The 26,543-nt window shown below is 43.8% G+C and overlaps 1 protein-coding gene across 4 annotated transcripts; it reads left to right on the top strand.

The window, feature by feature from the left end:
- Nucleotides 1-481: 481 nt before the first annotated feature.
- Nucleotides 482-26,419, top strand: LOC142952145 (antigen peptide transporter 2-like). Of its 4 annotated transcripts, XM_076094192.1 has the most exons (16): nt 495-631; nt 10,392-10,577; nt 12,035-12,501; nt 14,480-14,623; nt 14,918-15,742; nt 20,846-21,376; nt 21,506-21,620; nt 21,724-21,854; nt 22,221-22,426; nt 22,533-22,730; nt 23,086-23,214; nt 23,294-23,485; nt 23,577-23,750; nt 24,110-24,269; nt 25,288-25,424; nt 25,554-26,419. In XM_076094192.1, exons 3-16 carry the CDS (start codon nt 12,138-12,140, stop codon nt 25,746-25,748), a joined length of 3,501 nt encoding a protein of 1,166 aa, XP_075950307.1. In that variant the 5' UTR covers nt 495-631; nt 10,392-10,577; nt 12,035-12,137; the 3' UTR covers nt 25,749-26,419. The 4 variants fall into 4 exon arrangements, with proteins under 4 accessions (XP_075950306.1, XP_075950307.1, XP_075950303.1 ...); XM_076094191.1 differs by lacking the exon at nt 10,392-10,577 and having other exon boundaries at nt 482-631; XM_076094188.1 differs by having other exon boundaries at nt 10,392-12,501.
- Nucleotides 26,420-26,543: the final 124 nt, after the last annotated feature.

The following is a 26,543-nucleotide window of genomic DNA, read 5'->3' as shown; positions in this document are numbered from 1 at the left end:
TTAGTTATATCTTGTGTTAGTCTGAATCTATAAAGTAACTTAAACTGTCAAATAACTGTAGTGGAGTAAAAAGTACATTCTCCAAAATAAAGTAGCTTCAAATGGTAGTACTTAAGTAAAGTAAAAATACCAGTAGAAATCTAAAATAAATACAATCTCCAAAGTTAAGTGGTAGTACTCAAGTGAAGTAAAAGAATACCTAAAAATGTGAGTACAGTCGCCTGCTTGAGTAAATGTACTTAGTTACTTTTCACCAATTCAAAGTAGAATACATGGAAATACTCGCATATAGTACTTTAAACGTGTACTCCAGTACAGTACAGCCCGCATAGAGGCCTTCAGGGTCCACACAGCAGCAGCTCCCCGGCTGTCCTCTGCTCTCGCCGGGGTGTGGTGCAGCAGGGCCGGGGGGCCTGCACAGCTGTGCAGGCAGCAGCGCCCCCCGGCATCCGACCCTCCCATCACGGTCACGTCAGTCTCCTCCCACCGTGAGGAGGACGCTGGAGCTCCGCGAGGAGGAGGAGCAGACCCCCGCCCGGTACTGAACCGGCAGTCATTGAGCAGCGACCGCGCCTGTAAACAGTGTGATTAGCGGGGGAGCTGCAGGACCACGATCAGCATTAAAAGAAAGGTGATGTTTTAATTGTATTTCCTCATACTGTCACGGAAGAGATGCTTAAATCGCTTCGTCTTTGTAGCGAAAGTGCTGATGCAGTGATGACCAGGATGTTTGTGTGTGAGGGTGGAACCACTCTCACGTCTGCGTAAAATAATCTGCTTTAATTAAAGAGCGATAGTTAGTAGAGCTAACGTGATGGGGTCTGGACCGTGCTCAGGTTCGCTTAACATCCGTAAACAAGCCGAAAACCATCACGAGTTGACACGTGGGTGGATGTGTAATACCGTTTAAAATGTGCAGTTTAAATATTTAATGCTGAAGCAGCTCAGTTTTTCGCTGCATATTCCACTATTTGACATGTTAAAGAGGCCACAGATACGCTGCGGGGCTCCCATCCCTCCGTGGGCCGTCCCGCAGGAAGGACCAGCTGCTCAGCATCACTTTTATTTAACTACTCAGAGTATTCTCTTCAAGGTACATTTATTAATTATGAAGAAGAGGACAGATGGCTGCAGGACATGAGTCATGGGCGGGTTATAAAAACAACTATGACTTGCATAAGCCCATATCTCCTACATCAAAACTCACAGACTTTATCGTTGTTTGCCCTCTTTTAGTTGTTGTTTGGTGTCTTTTTTTTTTTGGTCAATTTGTGTCTAGTCATTTAGTGTCTTTTTTGTTGTCATTGTGTGTCTTATTTGGTTGTTTTTGTTGTCATTTTGTCTTTTTTAGCATTTGGAGTCTTTCTGTAGACATTTTGCCTATTTTTGTTGTATTGTATCTCTTTGTAGTCATTTTGTGTCTCTGTAGTCTTTTTGTGCATCTTCCTGGTTGGTTCGTGTCTCTTTGTAGTGATTTTGTGTGACATTTGCCAAATGACATTTGGCAGGTGAATGTTAGGGGGGCCCTGACTCTTTGGACCCCTTGGCATGCAGGAGATATATACAGTTCATGGCTTGGTGGATCAGATCAGATTGCTGAGATATGTGAGGACTCCTGTGGGGGGGGGGTCACCACTGCACAGTCCATGTATTTTTCTGTGCTTTTGTTCTGGCCATGGATATGGAAATGTTTGGCATTTATTGAGGAAATATTGCTGTCTTGCCAAGAGTTATCTGTGCTGCAAATGTAAAGCAGCCTGCAGCTAGTTAACGTAGCTTAGCACAAATACTGGAGACAAGGGGACACGGCTAGCCGGGCTCTTTCCAAACGGTAACTAATTTATCAAAACATCTGTCTGCATGGTCAGTTCTGCAAGATTATCCAAATAGTGAAGGAAAAAAACATGCAGATGTCAGTATTCAAATAAGAAATATTTGCTTTTAATTGATTGAACCTGCTGTGTTACTGTCTGTAAATATATAAAGATAATGTAGTGCAGAATCTGACTTTACACTATCCTACAGAAATATTTTTGTGACTTCACTGCATCCATGAACACGTTTTTATTGAAGTTGCAGTTCTGTCCATGTAACTAAAATACTGTAATACATAAAACATTAAACCACCGTTTACAGTACGTACTGCAACAGACTCTTGATATATGTATGGCAACATTTAAACTGTAAGAAAATACATTGTGTTTTATTGTAAATTATTAAATGTTTGCAATTATGTTGCATTGCGTCTCACCACAGTGCTGCGTTGCTGTTTGCAAGCACGTGTTACAAATGATTGGACTGGTGGTTACTCTGAGTGATAAGCGCTGAAACCTGTGCAAATACCTACGTCTGTATTCCGAGGGCCAAGCATGTGCTCTAGTGTTCTGCACTTCAGGGTTTAATTTAAAAGGTAAGAAGTTGTCATTGTCGTCTTTTTGCATCACAAGTTTTGCAGTTGTGAAAATTGAACCAAAGCCTCTGTAAAATATTGTATTGACATATGCGTGTAATGTTGAGGTGTCGACATACATTTGGCCACAGAGTGCATGTCTGAGTACAGGAACATTAGCTCAGAGTTGTATCATCAGGAACATAATCTAGGAACACGTTGCTCCGCTCAGTCCGTTGGTACATCTGGAAATGAGATTGAGAGGCTTTGAGGGGAAATTCTACTGCAGCATTTGCACAAAGGTTCATTCATTCTCGAGGGTTTCCACAAGTGCATGTTAGCCTCATGGTTGCCAGATTGAGATTCCCTTTGCATCCGCACAGGCATATTTAACCCAGCACACTTCCCCTTTGGTTACTCACACTCTGACCTGCAGACATTCAGGCTGGGTTGCACCAACAAGGATTGGTTTAATTTAAGATTAGTTGTAATCAAAGTTCATGAATAGGGAACACGAACGTCCTGTCTCTGCTTCAGTTGCTCTCGTAGAAGAAAATGTTATCTTTACATTACAGTCATTTTTATTTTTTTTTGGGGCGACTGGCTAAGTGGATAGCAGGGCCGTCTTTCAATCAGAGGGTCGCCGGTTCAATCTCCGGCTCCGCTAGTCCCATGTCGATGTGTCCTTGAGCAAGACACTTAACCCCAAAATTGCTCCCGTAGCTGTGCCTACGGTGTAGAAATGTGATAGACTCTGAATTGTAAGTCGCTTTGGATAAAAGCATCTGCTAAATGACTGTAATGTAATGTAATCTTTAAATTGTATGAACTCTATTCTTTTATATTGTGTCTATTGTGTCCTGTGTCTTCCTTCCAGTTCTGTCTTTGACAGTAAAGTCTGTGCAGACAGAATCTATTTTACAATAATGAACAAACCTCTGTGAGTGAAACCAGCCCTGTAAGCGGTGTTGGGAACGTAGAGGAGCGTGTTTGGTTATCAGCATCTAAGAAACTAAATTCTTGACATCAATAGAATTATTAATGTCAGTAACAATCATTAATGATTATTAATAATAACGGGGCACCACCCTGCGAACAGGGACCAATAACCAAACAATAAAACTAAGTCTCATAATTAGCGTTCACTCATAATGTCAATAGTCTGAGTACTATTACACATTCAGAGTGAAAGTGAAGGTTTAAGTTCGAGCACAGGCCACTACATCCAGTTATTATTACACACATATGCACAAGTAATCACAGACGACTGCTCTTTAAAATATAACAGTTTATTAAATAAAATAATAAATGATCAAATCAAGTAATATCAAAATAAACAAACACTATCATACAATTATATGTCTAATACCTAAAGTCAAATGAATAAAGTGGGGTAAGGATATGTATATAGATATATGTACATGTGTGAGTGTGTGTGTGTGGAAACAAAGGGGGGGGGGCCTACTCAAACAGTGATGGTACGTAACCTAAAAAGGGGCGTGTGAGCCTACATGCAAAGATGGCGGAGTCTATTGACCCGCGACAAGATAGCTGAGAGGTGGCTACGTGTAACCACGTGGGACGGCGCACAATGTGGGTTGGGACAATAGATTACGCGACCACGTGTCTGAGAGGTTCACCCAAAATCAGTGAATCTAACTATGTGTGTGCGGGTTAGTAGGAAGAGAGAGAGAGAGAGAGAGAGAGAGAGAGAGAGAGAGAGAGAGGAGCTCTGAGCGCGGTGCTCAGCGCTGCAGTGAGAATGTGAGGAACAGCTGATCACTCGTAAACTCTGCGGTCGGATTCTGAACCGACCGGTCACGCTTGTACGGTGATAGTTGCGGTTCTAGATCTCACTCACAGAGCCGATTTAAAGAACAGAGAATAAAACCAAACAAAATAAAATAATCCCCAAAACAAAACACATCTTCATCACTGCGGTGAGATGCGAGTATTGCTCTCTTATCACCCCGAAACTCGGTCGGCGAGACGAGGCTTCGCCACCGTGGTTTTGGTCTTTGAAGTGATAAAATCACAACCTCCACATCCACTAGCAGCGACGGATCTAATGCAAACAGTTACGGCAGGAAATACACAATATAACGGGACTCCGTGGTCCGCGATGCTTGCGCAATAACACGTTATAACACGACAGTAACTTAACGTAACAAGACACAGGAATAACAACGACATAACGAATAGGCTAAATTAAGATAATGCTATGCTAAGCTAAGCTAGGCCCAGATACCAGTAACTCTTACTTGTAGAAGCTTCGTTCGGTAGGGTACGTTTCCCGTGGTGGGGATCACTCGGTCCTCGAGTAGCCGCTGGCTCTCGGTGGCGCGGCCTCGGGGCTGGCTGGCGCAGACTCGGCCTCCTCGCTGCAGAGAGGGGCTTTTTAACTTCGGCTGAGGGACGAGGTTTGGGTCGTCCTTCCCGGAAATCTTCGGCGAGGAAAGATTGTTACCTTCTGCCGGCGGTGTGTACACAAAAAGGGTGGGAGAACGGGGCATAGGAGTTATCCGTTCTCGCACTACAGGATCCAAAACTCAAAATAAAACAGTCTGTTCGACCAGCGAATGTTGCATGTGACCTGATAGGATTTGATGAGGCCGCGGTTCCTCGTGGATCTTCTTGTCCCCTGGACGAGTCCGGAGTGAAGAGGCCTTGTGGACCTCCTGACACCAGCGCGTGTCCGGGGTGAAGAGAGCCTTGTGGATCTCCTTACACCAGCGGTGTCTGGACGGAAGAGAGCGAATGGCGTTTCCTGCTCGCTTATAAACCAGGTCTCGAACAGTGGGGGGCCATTTCTTGGCCAATGAGGGGCCAGGATCAAGTTTTGGCTGTGCTGGGAGGTGTAGTCATTCATCTTGGAGTTTCCATCAGACATTGTATGACAGGACGGAGCATGGGTGCTTCTAGACTAGGGCCAGATCCCAACATCCCCCCCTTTGGTCTGGAGAGCGGGGTGATGGCCACGGTCTTTAGAGCAAACCAAGGGCTGGCACGTGCATCCATGTGGTGGGAAACACTGTCCAGGTATTCCTGAGAACCTGAAGAGGTTAGACAGTCCAAGTATTCCGGGAACCAAAAGCAGTGGTTAAAACAGTCAGTGTTCAGTGTTCATAGAGTTCAGAGTTCATGGAGTTCGGAGTTCAGAGTTCATTGGTATCTGGGCTGATGACTAAGGTGGCATCTGGGCAGATGACTTTAACTACCTCTACCTACATCTACTATCATACACAATTCAAATCATAGGTGAGCAAAAACATTATTCCCAAATAATTCAATCGCTAATCATGATTTTGTGATAATCCTAGCATTGCGGTATAGTGTCAAAGAAAGTAACAACCCAAATAAAACAAAACAAAACACAAAAGAGAGAAGAGTAGAAAAGTAGAAGCAGGTGAGGGGGGGGGGGAACAGTGGTTACTGGTTCTACTCCTAGACGAGACTGGAGTCCGTCGGCGGAGCCGTCGCAGTTTGGTTAAAACGTGGTGTTACGAATAGGAGGGAATCCAGTCTGGTCTGTAGCTTCTGGATGTATTTGTACATAATATGTGCGTTTATCACTCTGATCGGTAGATTTAGAGCGAGTTCTATGTCTAAGTTTTAGGATCTATCGCTATTGGAATTGCGCTGCCAAGACTATAGGCCAGAGGTACCTGTGAGGGTTGCATAACAGTAGTGGTAGCAGATTTACGGATTTTGTTAACACGGTCTAGGGTGACCAGCTAGGCTGGGGTTTAGAGCGGCTCAAGCTGTTGACAGATGAGCTGTTCTCTGATGAGGTCCTGCATTAAATCTGACTGCTACGGCGTAGGTTATGTCTTCTTTGGTCACTTCTGGTAGAGTCTCTAAAGCATGCAAAGGGTTATGAGAGTGGAGCGTAAGTTTACAGTCACAATGAAAGTTTTTCAGGTCTTGTAAATGTTCTGGTTGAAGTTGGATTTGTTAGCGGTTAGTGCATGCCTACAGGGCGAGTTGAAGCATGCAGTTAAACGTTAGTAGTCAATGATAAGCCGGATTTTCTGGTTGGTTTCAACACTGGCTAGATTGGCGAGTTGCACTCCCTGCGAAGTGCATCTCTCTAAGTTTCTGTTGTCAGAGCCCTCACCCCTCGAGCTGTTCAAGTGGCGAGGGTGCATACCACCACGTCACCGCCAGCACTCAGGGAAGCGTCGAGAACGGCTTCATTCTGTAGTGTGTCATGGCGGGTAATGATGACATTTCCCCCGCCCCTCCCCCCTAATTAGAGATGGAGACAGGTCCCCCGCGCAAATCAAGTTCAGTTCCCTAAAGCGGGGCAGGAGCTGGAAGAAAAACCTCGTGCACTAGGCATCTTCTGTCCCCTGCGGCACTGGCGACTTGACACGCCCGGGCGATGACTCGGCTGAAAGAAGGCGGTGGCTTCGTTGAACAAACTGGAGGTGGATCACGCTGACAGAGCAGGATAAACAAGGCTTAGCTGACAAAGGATTTTCCGAACTAGGGTGCTGGAAGGGCCTCTAAGGTTGTGGTACCCTAGAGGTGTATGCGAAAGGTGGGGGGGACACATTAGGTTCGTTTCTGACCTGGAATCGAGTAGAGCAAGTGTGTTATGGCCCCCCAGTATGACTGAAATATATATATACACAACGGGCATTGTCTTTGTGAACAAGGTCGCCCAAGAAGGTTAAAGAACAGGGGGGGCGCGCAATTGGGAGTGGTCGTTTCAGGGAGTGTGCCGAGTTCTCTTCCCCACCCTACTAAGTAGACTTGAGCAGCAGAGGGGAAGGTCACTTGGCTTAGTCAGGTGGGCTGCGAGTCGGTGTCGGGTTTTCTGACGAGTGCGGTGGCATTACCTGATTTGGACCCTGAGACAGTCATCAATACTCGAGTAGCGAATATTTGGATCGAAGCGCTCTACGTCCTTCGTGCGGGACTCTATGTGATAGGTGCGCAGGCCCTGCGCGCGGAGAGGGCCTAAACCGTCTGAATCGCCATAATTATTAAAATCAAGGGGAGGGTGATCTACCTCTCCCCGCGTGGGAGAGGGCGTTCGTTCTAGGCGTACACTTGACATATGCAGAATGTCTCGCTCGCCTGTGGAAGTGGGCTCGGACCCACTTAGGTCACTCAGGACCTGGAAGTACTCCCCCCTTCTCCTGTCATCAGAGAGGGCGAGTTTGAGGAGACCAGCAGCTGCATCTTGTGGTGCAGGGTTGTCTGGCTCCTGGTGAGCTTCTGCTCCTAACCTGTACGGTTTTTGACTGCCCATTTTACTTCTTTGTAAATGGCAACAGTGGTTAGAATTCCCTACTGTTAGGAAGAAAAACGGTTAGTGTTTACGGTTAATGCAGGCGCACAGTGAAATGCCTAGTTCTGTGACTTACAATTTCTACTGTTGCTCTGAGGTATTAACTACTGCTTTTCAACTCAAAGGTAGAAAATGCTAATGTGGTTTCAGCACTTCTGGCCTGTGACAGCTGTGTGTAACTTTTCTTTGAGGGATTAAGAAAAACAAGTGTTGGTTTTACAAATAAACGATCAAATCTACTAAACACAGCTGACTGTTAGTTTAGGAAATGTAACGAATGATCTAACCTGGAAATGAAAAGAAGTAACAAATTTCCGAAAGGAAATTAAAATTGAAAATTGAATTAAAATTAAAACTAAATGAAAATAGGAAAATGTTTTGAATATCAAAAATCAAACTATTTTGGAAAATAATTTTCAGAAATTTGGATTATTCAAAAAAATTAATAATTAAACTTTCTAAGGAAAATTAATTATTCAAAATGATTCGAAGGTATACTATGGATTAGTGTGCATACATACTGCAATAAAACTGGAATAACGTAGCCTCACACGGGGCACCATTATGTTGGGAACGTAGAGGAGCGTGTTTGGTTATCAGCATCTAAGAAACTAAATTCTTGACATCAATAGAATTATTAATGTCAGTAACAATCATTAATGATTATTAATAATAACGGGGCACCACCCTGCGAACAGGGACCAATAACCAAACAATAAAACTAAGTCTCATAATTAGCGTTCACTCATAATGTCAATAGTCTGAGTACTATTACACATTCAGAGTGAAAGTGAAGGTTTAAGTTCGAGCACAGACCACTACATCCAGTTATTATTACACACCTATGCACAAGTAATCACAGACGACTGCTCTTTAAAATATAACAGTTTATTAAATAAAATAATAAATGATCAAATCAAGTAATATCAAAATAAACAAACACTATCATACAATTATATGTCTAATACCTAAAGTCAAATGAATAAAGTGGGGTAAGGATATGTATATAGATATATGTACATGTGTGAGTGTGTGTGTGTGGAAACAAAGGGGGGGGGGCCTACTCAAACAGTGATGGTACCTAACCTAAAAAGGGGCGTGTGAGCCTACAAGCAAAGATGGCGGAGTCTAGTGACCCGCGACAAGATAGCTGAGAGGTGGCTACGTGTAACCACGTGGGACGGCGCACAATGTGGGTTGGGACAATAGATTACGCGACCACGTGTCTGAGAGGTTCACCCAAAATCAGTGAATCTAACTATGTGTATGCGGGTTAGTAGGAAGAGAGAGAGAGAGAGAGAGAGAGAGAGAGAGAGAGAGAGGAGCTCTGAGCGCAGTGCTCAGCGCTGCAGTGAGAATGTGAGAAACAGCTGATCACTCGTAAACTCTGCGGTCGGATTCTGAACCGACCGGTCACGCTTGTACGGTGATAGTTGCGGTTCTAGATCTCACTCACAGAGCCGATTTAAAGAACAGAGAATAAAACCAAACAAAATAAAATAATCCCCAAAACAAAACACATCTTCATCACTGCGGTGAGATGCGAGTATTGCTCTCTTATCACCCCGAAACTCGGTCGGCGAGACGAGGCTTCGCCACCGTGGTTTTGGTCTTTGAAGTGATAAAATCACAACCTCCACATCCACTAGCAGCGACGGATCTAATGCAAACAGTTACGGCAGGAAATACACAATATAACGGGACTCCGTGGTCCGCGATGCTTGCGCAATAACACGTTATAACACGACAGTAACTTAACGTAACAAGACACAGGAATAACAACGACATAACGAATAGGCTAAATTAAGCTAATGCTAAGCTAAGCTAAGCTAGGCCCAGATACCAGTAACTCTTACTTGTAGAAGCTTCGTTCGGTGGGGTACGTTTCCCGTGGTGGGGATCACTCGGTCCTCGAGTAGCCGCTGGCTCTCGGTGGCGCGGCCTCGGGGCTGGCTGGCGCAGACTCGGCCTCCTCGCTGCAGAGAGGGGCTTTTTAACTTCGGCTGAGGGACGAGGTTTGGGTCGTCCTTCCCGGAAATCTTCGGCGAGGAAAGATTGTTACCTTCTGCCGGCGGTGTGTACACAAAAAGGGTGGGAGAACGGGGCATAGGAGTTATCCGTTCTCGCACTACAGGATCCAAAACTCAAAATAAAACAGTCTGTTCGACCAGCGAATGTTGCATGTGACCTGATAGGATTTGATGAGGCCGCGGTTCCTCGTGGATCTTCTTGTCCCCTGGACGAGTCCGGAGTGAAGAGGCCTTGTGGACCTCCTGACACCAGCGCGTGTCCGGGGTGAAGAGAGCCTTGTGGATCTCCTTACACCAGCGGTGTCTGGACGGAAGAGAGCGAATGGCGTTTCCTGCTCGCTTATAAACCAGGTCTCGAACAGTGGGGGGCCATTTCTTGGCCAATGAGGGGCCAGGATCAAGTTTTGGCTGTGCTGGGAGGTGTAGTCATTCATCTTGGAGTTTCCATCAGACGTTGTATGACAGGACGGAGCATGGGTGCTTCTAGACTAGGGCCAGATCCCAACAGCGGTCATACATTCATGTATCAATCACCTATTGCTTTGTAAAACAGACCTGTATTGAGCCCATACAAATCCACTACTACAGACTTGTATGTTGAGTTATGTTACATGTTATGTTCTTTCTCCTCTCCTGCCTTTCTTTCTCTCTCCTTCCATTGTTTCCTCTTCAGGTGCCAATTAGGTGATTGGGTTCCACCTGTGCAGGCTCCATGGGTTCAAGCGGGCCAATCAGCAGAGTGGGGGCCCAGTATAAAAGAAGGAAGCCTCAGGAGTTTAGGCTGTCTTCATTGTGTTTGCTGCGTGTTGACACTGATGTTAAGTTGTGAAGGTGTATGGTGAGAGGTTGAGGACAGTAGGTGAGTCCGGGGTACCTTTTACATTTGTACAAACACGTAGTTGTTTTTGTCTAGATACACTAGGTTTATTGGTCGGTGCACCCTCTGTATTTAGCCAGGCCTAGTTTTGTTTGTCACGACCATGTGTCCCATCCTCTCCCACTCTGTTTGAGATAAAAAATATTGTTAAATTGTTGCTTCCACTTTGGACTTTTTTCAATTCTTTGGTTGTTGTGTGTTCGACCCTACTTATCCCCTAGAGCAGTGATTCTCAACTGGTGGGTCGCGGACCCGTTTTCAGTGGGTCGCGGGCCTTTGGCTTTTTATTTTGAAGGGGATATTTTATGCAGCGGAGTTATTCACACTCCTTAACAGTATTTGGCATTAATGCCTTGTAAAGATAATGGACACCCGCCATTTCACAGTACAGAAGAGCACCCACACAGTTTGTTTTCATGTGCTAATTGAGCGAAACGCAAGTACAACACCGACTACATGAGATATGGATTTTCTTACATTGAGGACAAAAGAGGGCAAAAACCTCAGTGTTTTGTGCAGCGAGGTTCTGGCACAAGAAAGCATGAAGCCATCAAAACTGAAGCAGCATTTGTTGGATCAATCAGCAGCGGATAAACTGAAAACTATACCTCTGTCAAATTACACTATAAGTAGGCGAATTGAAGACATGTCGGATGACATCAAACAGACCACAGTTAGGGCAAGTGGGCATTTTGCATTACAAATGGATGAATCTACAGACATGTGTCACGACCCGGCTCAAAAGGCCGCAACATGAGGGAGACGAGACGAGTATAAAAGTAATCAAATAGACATTTATTTAAGAACAAATAACTAACTAACTAACAGCCAGCCAGCCAGGTCCTCCACACAGGAGTCAGAGAGGAGAGACCCCCAGCCAAAGAAGAGGGTCAGCCTTTATAGCTGGGACCTACAGCAGGCCCAGGTGTGGCTCATCAGCAGCAGATTGTCCTAAAAGACGAGCTGAAAACAGGACACAGACCCCCGGTGGAAGGGAGGGGTCGTCACACATAACAAACAAAGCAGTTTTACTCGTTTACGTGAAACATGTGGGACTGACAGGAACAATTTCTCTGCACAAGAGAGCTCCCTACTACCACGACTGCAGATACTTTTAATGGTTTTATGTGAAGCACTTTGAATTGCCTTGTTGTTTAAATGTGCTATACAAATAAACTTGCCTTGCCTCTGATCTGACAACGAATACACATCCTGGGTGCTGATGGTTTACTTAGCCGAACCCACACCTTTAGTTTAACTGGTCTGTCCTGTAACCCTGAATATAACCCTAACCAGAGCTCACTGGTTAGAGAGAATTCTACAGCTTTGTTGTGAACTTTTGTTTCCACTGCGTGGTGAATGAAACTCATCTGGACCTGAGAGAAACTTTTCTTCAACACTCTGCACAACCTGATAGATTGTTTCCTTTGTTGCTTTAGGTGTCCCTGAAGGTTGCAGCAGCTACAGTGACATGGGCAGCAGAGGTAAACACACACCCTGCAGAGCCAACGCAGCTGCCTCCTCTGAACTGCAGAGCAGAAAATGACTCGGGCTGATGGAATCAGAGGGACGAGCGATGGCTGCCGCCGCCCGGAGGCCTTCGGGGACCTCGAGCGCGCCGACAGTATGGAGAAAGTTCAAGAGGCCAACGACTGTGAATCCGAGGAGGGGGTTATGCAGCGAGGTGAATGCGGAGACCCGGCGGCCGCAACGGGCGCAGTCACGGCTCCAGATGGCGGTTGGGGCTGGGTGGTGCTGGCTGCCACCATCATAGTCCTGGCTCTGACCCTGGCGTTCCCCTCCTGCGTGGGAATCTTCTACACCGACCTGCAGAATGAGTTCCACGCCTCCAACAGCGAGACCTCCTGGGTGCCCTCCATCATGACGTCAGTGCTCCACGCAGGAGGTAAAGTAGACAACTGGGTTCCGTTTAGTCAATGTGTAACTTTAAATACCGTACACGCCTCATTTACCGTGACGTCTTTATTAGCTGACGTTATTCAGTGTAACATTTAAGTTACCCTTTAATGCCTCCTAACTTTGGGGTAACTTTAGCTCCTACCTGTTTGGAGGAAAATGTGAAACCTGAGAGATTTGTTCAGGCTTTAAAGTGTCTTGCTGTGTTGGTGTTGATTTAAAGAAGATTATTCCATGAGAAGCTGTAGCTCGCTTGTTACCCACAGCTCACAGGGACTTTAGTGTTCTACAAATCAGGACTTCAGGGTTATGCAAACTTTAAAGGGACGTTATGTCATTTTTAAGAGATCAAATGGCACATTGACTCCTTTACAGAAGAAAAGTTGAAGTCATGAACAATGAAACACACCATTGTTCCAAGCTAATATTCATAGGTTAATACCCTGAGGGTTTTCTGCGACAGCCTAACTTGTTCTGGTACGACCAGTAGCTTTGGTGGCTAATGTTAGCAAACATAAAATATGAACGTTTCACTCTCTAAGGGTTTAAAAGCACAGTATTTGCTTCATTCATTGCTCAAATTCATATTGACAATGATTATATTTACACAGACGAATAGTGTATAAACTTTAAAAGTATAGTATAAACACCAAAAAGAATGGGACAGAACGTAAATACACTGAATATCTATTACTGAAAACATGGTGATCATCAAACGTATTGACACAAATGTCTGCTGATCCTGCATCCTTTAGTCAGCGCACAAGTCCTGAGTGTGGTGCACAAAGAGGCTCTCTCTCTCTCTCGTCAATAATGTCCACTTCCTTCCTCTTTCACACATTCTTCTGAGCGTTATGTAACCTGTATTAAACAGGGAGTAGTGTTGGCTGTGCAAAGGCAAACAAAGTCAATCTAGAGGATGGAGGTGAATGCCTTCATGTTTCTGTGTTTGAATCTAGTGGAACTGTGGAGTGGTGAGGGTATGACAGGATATCAACCCTTGAACGCACTAACCGGAGGGAATGTTATTAGTCGAGCCCTCTAATTCAGTCCAGGAGTCCTTTTATGTTGGAAGGATTAAAAACTGGTTGTTTTTTTTAGGTGTAAGTGGATATCTTGGTGGAGGGATAGATCCAAATAATACAGGTTTTTACCAATTTATTTGAACAGTTTTTAAAGTGCAAAATCGCAAACTGTTGTTTCTAGAATAAAGTCCGTCTATAAATTGTAACATCTGTTATCAGATCGGTTTAATAACGATTATCCAGCGACTCTTTTTATCGACCAGGAGGAGAGAGGAGTGAGACGTGTTGGTGTGAGAACATGTTGGTATGAAACGCATCGTAGCTTCAGAGAGAGACGACACTTCTTTGGGTGTGTCGTCTTTCTAATGACGTATTTTCACAGTCTGATACTTCAGCTTTACGACAAAATGAGACTTTGTTGACGTGCAAAATAATCTTTTAAATTGACAAACATCATATGTGAAATTCATGGCACAATTCAAACGGGATCAAATAAGCCTCAGTGTTTCCTAACTACGAAGGGCGGTGCCCCCTTGACGATGACCTTTTAACCAATATACCCGATGCGTTTAGCACTAAGGCCTCAGAATACGCAACTTCCTCTTCAGGCCTCATGAGGCCAGATGACGGTAGAGATGGGAAACCAATGAATTTGCCCTGAAACGATGCAGCAAATTTTCCTGCTGGCGTTGCAGAATTAGAGTTATATGGGTCGGCCAACTGCCATGCATCAGTTACACACCTCTCTCACTCTCTCTCTCACACACACACACACACACACACATGGAGCAAACATATGTTCAGTCATGCTTTCATTCCGCTGGTACAGATTACAGCGCAACACAAGTTGTGTGCTGCAGGATCAAGGCCTCGGGTGTAAGCCCTGTGCTGGTTCCTGCTCCGGTATGCATTAACACTAAGAGCATTACGTTTGATCCACAGGTCCCTTTTGTAGCGTGCTGGTGGAGCGACTCGGTTGCCGGGCGACAATCATGTTGGGCGGTGTCCTGAGTGGGCTGGGAATGGCTGCCAGTTCGTTTACCCAGTCCGTTCAGCAGCTCTACATCACCGCCGGGGTTATCACAGGTCAGCAAACATTCGGCTCATTTATTACCCGGGATGATTCGACTGTCGGCAAACTGCCACCGAAACAGCAGCTGGAGACGTCCAGCAGCTCTCTCAGGATTGGTGGACACCAAAACAGAAATATGGGACAAAAACATGAAAGCTTATGTTGCTCCATGTGAGAAAGTGTGTTAGTTGGTCATTCAATTAATGCAACTTCTATATGTGCATGTTTTCTATACATAATCTTTCAAATCAGTAAATGCAGTGCTGCCCCTGTCGTCCCACTCTGAACGTCTCCTTTCATGGTCACAGGACTCGGTTTCTGCTTCAGCTTCCAGCCTGCGGTGACGGTCCTCGGCCACTACTTTGTGCGTCGCCGCGCGTTCGCCAACGCCTTGTCCTCCACGGGCACGGCGCTGGGGCTGTGCACTCTGCCCATCCTGGGTAACTACCTCCACACGGAGCTGGGCTGGAGGGGGAGCTTCCTCGTTCTCGGCGCCGTGCTGCTGAACTGCCGCGTGTGCGGCGCGTTGATGAGGCCCCTCCGGGGCCAGCCGCTGATGAACCACGGACCGCCTCCGCCCGAGGAGGAGAGCGCGAGGAAGGAGAGAGGGATGATGAGACGGATGTGGAGCTACCTGGTGGCTTCTCTGAGCAAACACATGGCCTTTGACCAGCTGTGCCACAACCCCCGTTACTGTGTGTACGCCGTGGGCATCACCTGGATGATGCTCGGCTTCGTGGTGCCCTTAATCTACCTGGTTCCCTACGCCACGGCCAACAACATGGAGCAGAGCCGCGCCGCGCTGCTGCTCTCCATCCTGGGTTTGGTGAACATCGTGGTGCGGCCACCCTTCGGCGTCCTCTTCAGCATGCCCTGGTTCAAAGGGCGACACATCTACGTCTTTGCCTGGGCGCTGCTGGTCAACGGGCTCAGTAACAGCATCTGCTGCATCGGGCCCGACTTCCTCGTCCTGCTGGCGTACGTGACCGTCTACGGGCTCTCCATGAGCGTGGTGGGCTCCCTGATGTTCACCGTCCTCATGGACGTGGTGGAGATGAGCCGCTTCCCCTCAGCGCTGGGCCTGCTCGCCATCATGGAGAGCGTCACGCTGCTCATCGGGCCTCCACTGGCAGGTAACGTATGGGGAGGGAAGATATGGTGGGAACATGTGGGACGCACTCGCATCACAGATGGAGCAGATAAAATGCCTCAGCTGGTTTTAGAGGCTTCAGGCAGACTGGAGCTTTAAGAGTTTTATTAATGGAAGAGCTGCACTGGAGGAAGACTGGTGCATTGTCAACCAATGCACCAGTCTAAGACAACAGGGGTGGAACCCACAAAACTAATAAGACACCACTGTGTCCCATAATACTTCCTAATAGTATAATGCAGTTGGTGCACAAGAAGTCAATGCACTTTTCTGTTTTGTACGAAAGGAAATTATGAATTTGACATGAAACTGCTAACAGAGTCCCCGTTGAAAACACTTTGAAAGTGAGAGAAAAAGTCAAATATCTTGTTTTCCTTTAGTTGAGAATGCACAGCATTACATACACAACATTACATATGTTGCTGCTCTGGTTTTGTTGTGTGAACACTGAACTTCCCCCCCATCCTTTATGAGAAAAGGATTGATACCTGCATGTTGTATACAGTGCAAATCCCCAATGAATGCAAAGAACATTAGAAACATTGTGTGCAGATGTTCTTAACAGTATGCGTCTCTGCATGTGCTTTAAAGCCATGTTTGTGCTTGTGTGTTTTATGTGAACGGTAAAATCACATAGAGCGCTCGAGGCCGACGCTGTAAATAACACAATGTTCTCAGTCCGTTCAGCCGCCACGCGCACACAAAGGTACGGAGTCTGCTCTTCACTCTGGAGTCTCAGTTCAGCGGGGAAAAGGTCAGACGAGGCCTCGTCTCAAATAACTGTTATGCACCGTCGTGTTTATCTGGTTTCTGACAGCTGGGCCGCAGTGAAACCACAAGTCTCAACCAGATCCCGTCATACAGGAGTCTGACTGAGTTTGCTCCTCCATGTGATCATAACTGAATCTAAAAAAAAAAGAAACACTTTTTTGCAAAGTTACACCTTTTTATTGGTCCGTAAATTCATTATAATTCCTTTAAAAGTTTCCTGCAAAATCAATATTTGGTATTATTAATCATAAAGTAGGAAAAGAGGGAGAAAGGGTGAAACTACATTTCAAATCTTTGGTCATTCTACATTTGCGTGCAGACAAATTCCCCTGAAGCGCACCGACTAACACTCAGTGATTCCCAAATGTTTTGACATCTGATCCCCTGAAGCTGAAGGAATGTGTACATGTTTGATTGGTTGCGTGTCTCTTCCAGCTGTGACATGTTAAACCAAATATTTATTTATTTATTAAATATTTCCCCCTCTTGCTTCATTTGAACCATTTTCACAAGTCATCTAAGGATTCACACAATTCTGCTTTCCTCAGATGTGGAACCACTGCTCTAGCAATTAGAGTTAATTCATTTTTCCTCTAATAAATACCACTTTAAAATAACAAACAAGGCACATGATCAAAATAATAGCAGTAATAATAATTAAGTAAGTAGTGAATACATATCTAAATACACCTGCACATGCATACATACACACAAACCTTCCTATGAATTTATGAGTTCCATTTGAGGAGTTTTTTTTTTTTTTAGATAAACGTAAAACAAGAGAAAAACGGAACATGAATCTAATCTTCTGTAGGAGTCCTGATCGACAGGACGGGTCACTACTTCCACGTCTTCTACGTCTGCAGTGCCATTGTTGCCTCCGCCGCCATGTTCCTCATAGTGGCGTTCTACTGGCTGGACTCGAAGGACAGGAAGTTGTCAAAGCAGGGCCAACCGTCCACGCTGCCCGGCCCGGCGAGGCCCTCTGTGGACTTGGCCCCCGGCTGTCAGTACAGCAGCGTCCCCACAGAGGGAGACAAAGACAAGGCCTCGTCCAACGGGGCTGAGAACATCAGCACCATCTGAACGTCTCTCTCACGCATCACTCTGGCTCTGACAGTTTTTGCAGATTATATCTCCTAATGTTTGCAACATCTCGGTGCACCAGATGTTGCAAACTTTACTTTTTTTCTGCCATCTGGTGCAAGTCGAAACAAACGCGGTGAATACATTTGTGCTGTCTGACCAAAGTCAGATCCAAAATGAACAGATGTGCACTTACAGCTACAACGAGATTGTACTATTTATTGCAAACAAATGCTGCTGATCTTATCTCTGTGATCACACAATCTGTATCGTCAAGCCAAGTTACACACATGCTCCTTTTGTCGAAGACATCACGCAATCATTTTTAATGATGAGCTTATAGTAGGCCACGTGGTTGTGAGGAAATAACAAGCATAGAAATGGGTGAAATCATTTGATTAAGAGTTAAAGTATACGTCTGGTTTTATTATTCTATATTTTCCTTGTATTCTCTCTACTGACCAGCAGGGGGCGAAACATATATAATATCTCCAGACTTATCCTTTAATATCAATAACTAAAGAAGTTTTACAGTAGGCCTTTTTAATCAGTCGCAACAGCAGGATGTAGTAAATTACGATGTTTTGTCATTAATATTTTTTAAGTAGAAAAATGTATTTTCTATGTGGTGGAGACGTTAAACGCAGCATGTTGAGCACATTACACCCATGTTGTTGAGTATTGGTTGCTTTAGATCATTGAATCTGTTTGTTTTCACTGTACAAAATGAATGTACGTACTTTATAACTACTACTTTTTTTTTTTTTTTAAGTGTTTCTCACGCTTGTCATTCCTTAATGGAACAGTGCCTTTTTATAGAGCTGGTGCGTTCACTACCACAGGATGAAATGAAAAGTCTTTTCAGGAGGATAGAAGCAGGTGATTTCATGTTGCCAGCAGCACGGAGTATTTAAGAGGCGACGACACTGTACCTGAGTTTACCTTCAGTCCCAATCAGAGGTTTAATGTGACGGACTTATCTTTTGATTATTGAACAGAGCGATTGTTTTATGTCAGATGTGACGGAAAAATAAATCTACATTTTTCAGTTATGAACTGTAAAGTGTCTGCAATGAGAGGATTTATTAGTCCTTTCCAGGGTCGTGTCTATTGTGTTTATTTATACATTATGATCGGGGGATGGGGGGAAATAAATGTTTGAATATCAAAGTCTTTGTGTTTTTATTTATTTTCATGTGTACATGCTCTCATTAAAAACATCAAAGGAGCTCCACATTTACCAGCTGCAACATTAAAGGGATTAACACATGAATGCATCAATACTTGCAGTCCAACAATATTCAGTATACTCTAATATGCACTTGTGGAAGAAGTATTCAGATCTTTGACTTGATTAAAATTAGTAATACTACGGAGTATACTATGTTACAAATTAAAGGCCTGCATTTAAACTACTACAGTAAGTGTCGGCATCAAAATATATTTGAAGTATCAAAATTAAAAGTACTTTGTGCAGAGTGGCCCATTTCAGAATAATGTATATTATATTACTGGAAGTATTGATGCATTAATTTCATCACTTTCAGTTTTTAGTCATTTTATCTTAACTTTTATAATATATCCTAATTTATTTGTTTTTTATCATTAATCCGAGTCTGCAGAGTAACTGTTTTAAATAGACCTAGTGCAATAAAGCAGCACTCAAACACTCAAATCATGTACAAGTACCTACAAATTATACTTAAAGTAGAGTTTCATTATTTTACTGAAGTAACATTTTGAATGCAGCACTTTTACTTGTAACAGAGTATTTCTACACAGAGGTACTGCTACTTTCACTAGTATTAAAACATATCTTGAGTACTTCTTCAACGGCTGTTTTGAAAGAGGGCTTCTTCATGAACATGCACACTGCCGCCATCTTGTGGCGGACAGCAGTTGAGTCCGTTTTAAATACAGGACGTCAAAGAGTCGAGTTTACAAACTGTCAAAACTAAAAACGGAAAATAACCAAAAGAGGAGGGCACGTGTTTGCTCTGTCGTGTCCTCTTTCAGGTGCACGGAGTCGATACAGGTGAACGTGTCACCAAAGTGAAACTGAAACTGAAAGTAACAGATACATGTCTGCAGCTAACAGTTAGCTAACAGTTAGCTAACAGTGGACACGGTTCAGGGGGGAAAACGCACCGTAAGTCATTAAAATAAATCATTTCAACATGAACTACGTGGACGTGTTACTGCGTGACAGGTTCGTTTAGCTAAATGCTAAACAGCAGCAAGGACAGAAGCGACCGTTTAATGTTAAAGGAGTGTTTAGGCTGTTAACGCTACATATTCATGCCATGGAAAACATAATGTTACCGTTCTAACGTTAACAGAATTCATATTTACACACCAGACTACTAACAGAAAAGTCGGGAAATTAATGTTTATGTTGTGTCACCGTTTGTGCTTTTTACTAATGAAGTACAACCTCGAACTACTTGTCTGTTTTATACTTACGTTACTTTATACTTCTACTTACTATTACTTACTATTCTACCTAAGTACAGTACTTGAGTACATATATTTAGTTACTTTATACTTCTACTTACTATTCTACCTAAGAACAGTACTTGAGTACATGTACTTAGTTACTTTACCATCAGTAGACTGTACCAGACTACTAACTAAAGTGCTGTGTTTGTGTTGTGGTTTACACTCATATTCATGTACTCAAGCACTTAGTTAAGTACAACTTGGAGCTATATATACTTGAATGTTTCTATTTTATGCTACTTTATTTTTCTACTACATTACATTTCAGAAGGAACTATTGTACTTTTATTTTTACTCCACTACATATATTGTACAGCTGTACTTTGAAGCATCAGTTTTTTAAATATGGTGTATTGTTATATATTGAATAAACACAAAGAATATAAATATTATAATGTGGTTGCAGAGTACTTTTACTTTTCACACTTGGTATATTTTATTCCCTGATACTTGTGTACTTCTACTGAAGTACAATTATGTATGCAGGACCTTTACGGTACTTTACTTGTAATGCATTGTTTATGATAAGTTAGTAATGTTATTTATTGTATCATACACATAGAAGCGACCAGCCCACATGGACTTATAAGACTTATAAAGTTGCATAAAATGGAAATACCTTAGTAGAAGAACCTCAAAATTATACTTAAGTACAGTAGTTGATTAAATGTACTTCTCTACGTCCCACCACAGGCTTCAGTAAACTAACATTTCTCGTTCCTTTTGTCAGATTCAACGTCCTGCAGTCTCGTCGTCCACCAAAGGAAAATGGGGGACGTGGCAGCTCGTGGGTTATTCATTCTTATTTTCGACGCGGTGCTTTGTTTGGGACTGTGGGTCGGACTGGTGCAGCTGAAGAGCTCCGGCTGCGGTGGGCTGCCAGGTGTGTGGGCCTTCGGGGCCGTGAAGTGGGCCGTTCTCCATGTTTTCACCGTCACGCTGACTGACGGGAGGCCGGAGGCTGTGCTCCGCAGGCTGGTGGCGCTCCTCTGCCTCCTCTCTCCCGTCTTTGAAAGTGGACGTGTCCTCCTGACGCCTCACACGGGACCGTCTCCTGACCTCGGCATGCTGCTCCTGGGCCCCGTGTCCGCATCGCTGGCCTGCGTGGTTTGGGAAAAGTACCTCTGTGGTGGTTCAGAACTGACAAAGGACAACGTCAAACTGGATACCAAGCGGCTGCTTGTGAGGATGCTGAAATACTTCAAACCAGACACCTTTTACCTGATCGCAGCTTTCAGTTTCCTCATCTTAGGTGTCATCTGTAAGTGAAATATGGACATTCTACGGCACACAATTATTATTTAGGTTATTATTGAAATTAGGACGTACACCACAGAACCATGGTGTATATAATTTCCTGTATTCCTAATATGTTCCTCTTTCCTGACAGGTGATACATTCATCCCATTGTATCAGGGGAAGGTCATCGATATGCTCAGAGGTCCAGTCCTTCAAACCAGCTTCTGTTATGCTATTGGACAGCTGGCTCTCGTCTCTCTTGGAAGGTAATGAAATGCAACGATTACTATCACCTGTGTGATTGCAAAGATGTGATTTGTTTAAGGGATTTGATAAAATAATCATTTTTAATGTCTCTTATCTTGACAGCTCTCTGTTCTCCGGCTTAAGAGGAGGAATATTTATGTGCACGCTGGCCAGACTGAACAAGAGACTGAAGCGTCTGCTGTTTCACACCCTTCTGCAGCAGGAGGTCCACTTCTTCGAGGAGAACAACCCTGGTGAGACATTCAAGGATTCAAGGATCATTTATTGTCATTATGCAACCCATAAATGAGTAATGAAATTCAGTTGTAGCCCATTTCTAACAACAACAAACACATTTTTTAAATTTGCATCATAAGGAATGTAAACAGCAGCAACAAAAACAATTCTCTGGGCAGATAATATGGCCGACATCTTCACATTAAGAATTAAACATGAGAAAGATAACATTGTCCGTCTGCTTTGAGTAATGTTTGAGCACCAAGCATCATGATGTAAACACAGAGTCCTGCTCTCTGTCCTGCTGTCAGTAAACACACACCATGTCTGTTTTTTCCGATCTCTAACTCAAAAAAGTGCCTTTTGTCCCCTTCCCCTCTCAGGACGTCTGTCCTCCCGCCTGCACTCGGATGTGGACCGGATGGGCCGCACCGTTGCGCTGACCTCCAACGCGCTGGTTCGCAGCACGGTGAAAAGCGGCCTCATGCTCACGGTGATGTTGAACCTGTCCTGGGAGCTCACGGTGCTCACCTGCATGGAGATGCCACTGTTGGCCATCATGCAGAATAAATACATCACCGTGTCTCAGGTAGGTGTGACGAGACTGACCCCTGGACTGCTTTAGATAGACTGTGACGAGGTGTCGACTGCAGCGTCAGTCTGCTCATGTGTGGTCTCCTGTCTTTGTCAAACAGGAGCTGAAGGACCAGATCCAGGACTGCCACGCTCAGAACAAGGACCTGGCTCACCAGACGATCGGCGGGATCCGCACGGTCCGCAGCTTCAAGGCAGAGAAAGACGAGCTGAGGAGGTACAACGAGGCTCTGGACCGCATGTGCGCCGTGAAGACGCGTTCGGGAGTCTACAGCGCCGTCTTCCTGTTAGTACGGAGGGTAAGAGGGCAGAGGTCTACATCCAAGGACCATACGAGTATAATATAAAATAATAATATATAATAATAATAATAGTAAGTACTGTAATATAAAACTATGAGATAACAAGTCAAGGCTTTAACTTATTAAGTCAAAACTGTGACATAGTATCTCATAATATTTGAGTATTTTTGCAGTTGTCTTCTCTAACATTTCATCTATTTTCTTTTCCTAGCAGGACCGTATATGCTGCTCCAATAATGTTAAAAAACAAACATGTTTTTAGTTGCATGTGTGATTTCTGGTGCTTGAAATGTTTTTTAAATGTTTTAAGTTAAACTACAAAGTGAGTGCTTCCTCTCTGTGTTTCCTGCAGCTGGTGAGTCTGGGGATAAAGATACTGATGCTGGTTCAGGCCCGCGCTCTCATCTCGTCGGGTCAGCTCAGCATCGGCAGCCTCGTGTCCTTCTTCTTGTACCAGAATCCCATGTCAAATAATTTAAAGGTGAGCGGAGGTACAAATACATCCCATATTTAAGTATACGATGCCTGTTGTTGATGAAGATGACTTGTTTTCATCACAGGAGATTATGTATTGCTACGGAGAGACGATGTCGACAGTTGGCGTCATCTCCAAAGTCTTCAGTTATCTTGACAGAACACCAAAGTGGAAGAAGGAGGGACAGTTAGCTCCTGAGAGGCTGGAGGGGAGAATTGTTTTCCAAAACGTCACCTTCACGTACCCCTCAGCTCCCGAAGACAAACCAGCTCTGAAGGTAACCGAGAGTTATAGTTTGTGGTTCGACAGCATCAATATATCTAGATTAAACAATAATCCAAATCCTCGTGATTGGTGATTCTGTGCAGTCCGTTTCTATGGAGCTTCAGCCGGGGAAGATGACAGCCCTGGTGGGTCCCTCCGGCGGGGGAAAGACTTCCTGTGTCGGCCTCCTGAAGAGGCTGTACGAGCCTCAAGAGGGACAGATCCTGCTGGACGGAGAGCCGCTGCACCGTTACAAACACAAATACCTCCATCAAAAGGTACCGGTGGCTCAGTGGAAGCAGGTTTAAGGGCCCACATAGCGTCTTTTTCACAAAGCATCTTTTTCACGTAGCGTCTTTTTTCTTTTCAATTGTTCCCAATGAGGGGAGAGCATAAAGGCGCTGCAGCCTGCGGCTTTTTTTTTTTTTGCTTAGACGGTTTCAAGAAAGTGAAGTTTATTTACTAAAGTACCTTTTTACACCCCAAAACCTAACACAAGTCATAGCATACAGGCTTTTTTTCAACTTTCTAATCAAACAAACATTAAATATATTTGAACCCAAAGCACACCATAAATGAAATCCTTTCAACCAGCACTGCACTAACACAGGTGTGTGTTTGAACTCCATGTATCTAGATGGCCCTGGTATCCCAGAATCCTGTGCTGTTTTCTGGTTCACTGAGATACAACATAGAGTACGGCCTGCAGGACTGCACCATCGAGAAGGTGAGGGAAGCTGCAAAGAAAGCCCACGCAGACGACTTCATCTCTGAAATGGAGAACCAATACGACACAGGTACAGATGTGTGGAAGGATGCATCGATATACAAAAGATAGATATACTGTAAATACAGACATAAAGCACATTTCATTGTTTTTTTCATCCTATTAACTGTGAGGTTAAGTGTCTAATGTTGTTTTATTGTTGTCTTTATTGTTCATTTAATGCCACTAAGGTGCCTTTGTGTTGTTTTAATATTCCGTTTGATGTAGTCGTAGTATGTTATTCTTATGTATGTATTTGTACCATAGTATGAGGGCAGAGAGGTGAGGCACCGGCTTTTTATTGAAGTAATGTAAAAAGAAAATAAAGTTTATTTTGAATCAACATTGTAGGTTCAACTTAAAATAGAACAGCTGCCATAATCGACAGTGAAGATACACAAGTCCGTGAATGTAGGATAGAAATGATGACATAAAGAAACAAGAAATCTTTCTGCAGATGCATTTTGTGTTGATAAAACTTGCACCGGCGTGTACTTTGTAATGCACTCGCTGCAAAACACTGGGTCGGGACCCACCGGTGGGTCGCAGGACATTTATTTAGGGTCGCTCTAATAAATAGTCTTTAATTTAACATTTATATCTGCAGTACTACTTTGAGCCACATGAGGGAGTCCGAATGTTCGTAGTGTTCTACTTATAACATTTTATTTAATATGAAACGCTAACGTTCATTTTGTTTGTTTACATGATGAGAGGGAATGAAAAGAATGAGATAGTCCGTTAACTCCTCCTAAATGCATTTAACATATAACGTATATATCTCTTCTAAATGCCTGGTTTACCTATTCAAGATCATATGAGTTGATGTGGAAATGTCAGTAAAAATGGTTCAGGAACACTGAACACGCTCATGTTATGATTTATAGATTTATAGATAAGGCCTGTTGTGAATTGGGTCACTATGGTTTGTCAAGTTGCTCGGCAGAAAACAACTTTGGGAGACACTGGTGTAACGGGTGATATTTCAGTAATGATTGACGGTTTTTATTATCTGAATAATCTCTATTTCCGTGTGTTGGTCTCCACAGATGTCGGGGAATGTGGTGGAGCGCTTTCAGAAGGACAGAAGCAGTGCATTGCCATCATCAGAGCTCTGGTTCGAGAGCCGCAGGTCATCATACTGGACGAGGCCACCAGCAAACTGGATGTGGAAGTGCAGCATGCTGTAAGTAAAGAAGACACAGTCACGGTGGGACGAGAGGAGGACGACTCTGTGTTTAATAATAGCGTTTTAACATCGCCGTCATCCTCAGCCACTAACTGTGTCTTTCTCTGTCGGGCTTCGTGGGCTCAGGTGCTGCAGGAGGTTCTGGCTCGTGGTCGGACGGTCCTGGTGGTGGCTCATCAGCTGAAGACTGTAGAGAAGGCGGATCACATCGTCTTCATAGAGAAGGGAGCCGTCGTGGAGGAGGGGACGAACCGAGAACTCATGGCCAAGAGGGGGCGGTACCACCGTTTGAAGGAGGAGCTGTTCAGTAAAGCTCGATAAATGAAGTTTTACTGTTTTCTACACGAATTTTAGCTGCAACGAGTGTTGTCTCGTAATTCTAACTGCTAGAACATAGAAGAATCATTAATATCAGCTAATAGTCCAGCTACGGTTATCTACTGACCAGACCAAGTAGCCGCACCATCAAGTGTATTTAATAGAAGCAGGATTTGCTTTTGTTTATGAATTCAAGTTTCATTTGAGAAGAATGTTCATTTGTTTTTTGTCACCAGTGTTTCAAAAATAAAGATTCCTCCACTACGGATTTAGATACTTACTTTTATGATATTTTGCACTTTTACTTGAGTAAAATGTTAATGTGCAGGAGGAGAGCTAGTTAGCGTTAGCTGTTAGCAGCTGCTGGGCCACATGGTCCTATAGGAGGCTGCATTAAGTTACATTATGATGTAATCAAGCTGTATGATCAATTATAACTTTATCATGATGTGTTCAAAGGTAATCTTGTACAATTTTGTTTTCTGCTAGAGATATGAATAAATCCAGCTGTTTGAAGGAGATGTTTTCACATTAATACAAAACAGATATTAGAGATTTGACCTGTTTAACTTCCTTTAGGTATCTATAAGCAGCTTATAATATCTGCTAATACCCAAAGTGTTTTTTTTATCAATGCAAATATTTAAATAAAAATACAATCTTTTATTTCCTAAGCATTTGAATTGTGTGATTTATTTCAATAAACAATAAAAGACTATAACAAAATAAAAGGATAGCGTTTAGAATTTTGGATGGTTGACATTAAGTGTTCGGATAATTTGGATAGTTAGGTAATTT

The sequence above is a fragment of the Anarhichas minor genome, unplaced genomic scaffold (assembly GCF_050575085.1).
Source record: "Anarhichas minor isolate MPS153535 unplaced genomic scaffold, ASM5057508v1 ptg000017l, whole genome shotgun sequence".
Lineage (NCBI taxonomy): Eukaryota > Metazoa > Chordata > Actinopteri > Perciformes > Anarhichadidae > Anarhichas > Anarhichas minor.
Note: the sequence above shows the minus strand (reverse complement) of the source record. Positions and strands in the feature narration are given on the sequence as shown.

Excerpts from the sequence above, each read along its gene's own strand:
- LOC142952145 (XM_076094191.1), top strand. The coding sequence starts at position 12,138 with ATGACTCGGGCTGATGGAATCAGAGGGACGAGCGATGGCTGCCGCCGC. Across the intron at positions 21,855-22,220 it reads CTTCGAGGAGAACAACCCTG|GACGTCTGTCCTCCCGCCTG; the intron begins GTGAGACATTCA and ends TTCCCCTCTCAG. Across the intron at positions 23,751-24,109 it reads ACAAATACCTCCATCAAAAG|ATGGCCCTGGTATCCCAGAA; the intron begins GTACCGGTGGCT and ends CCATGTATCTAG.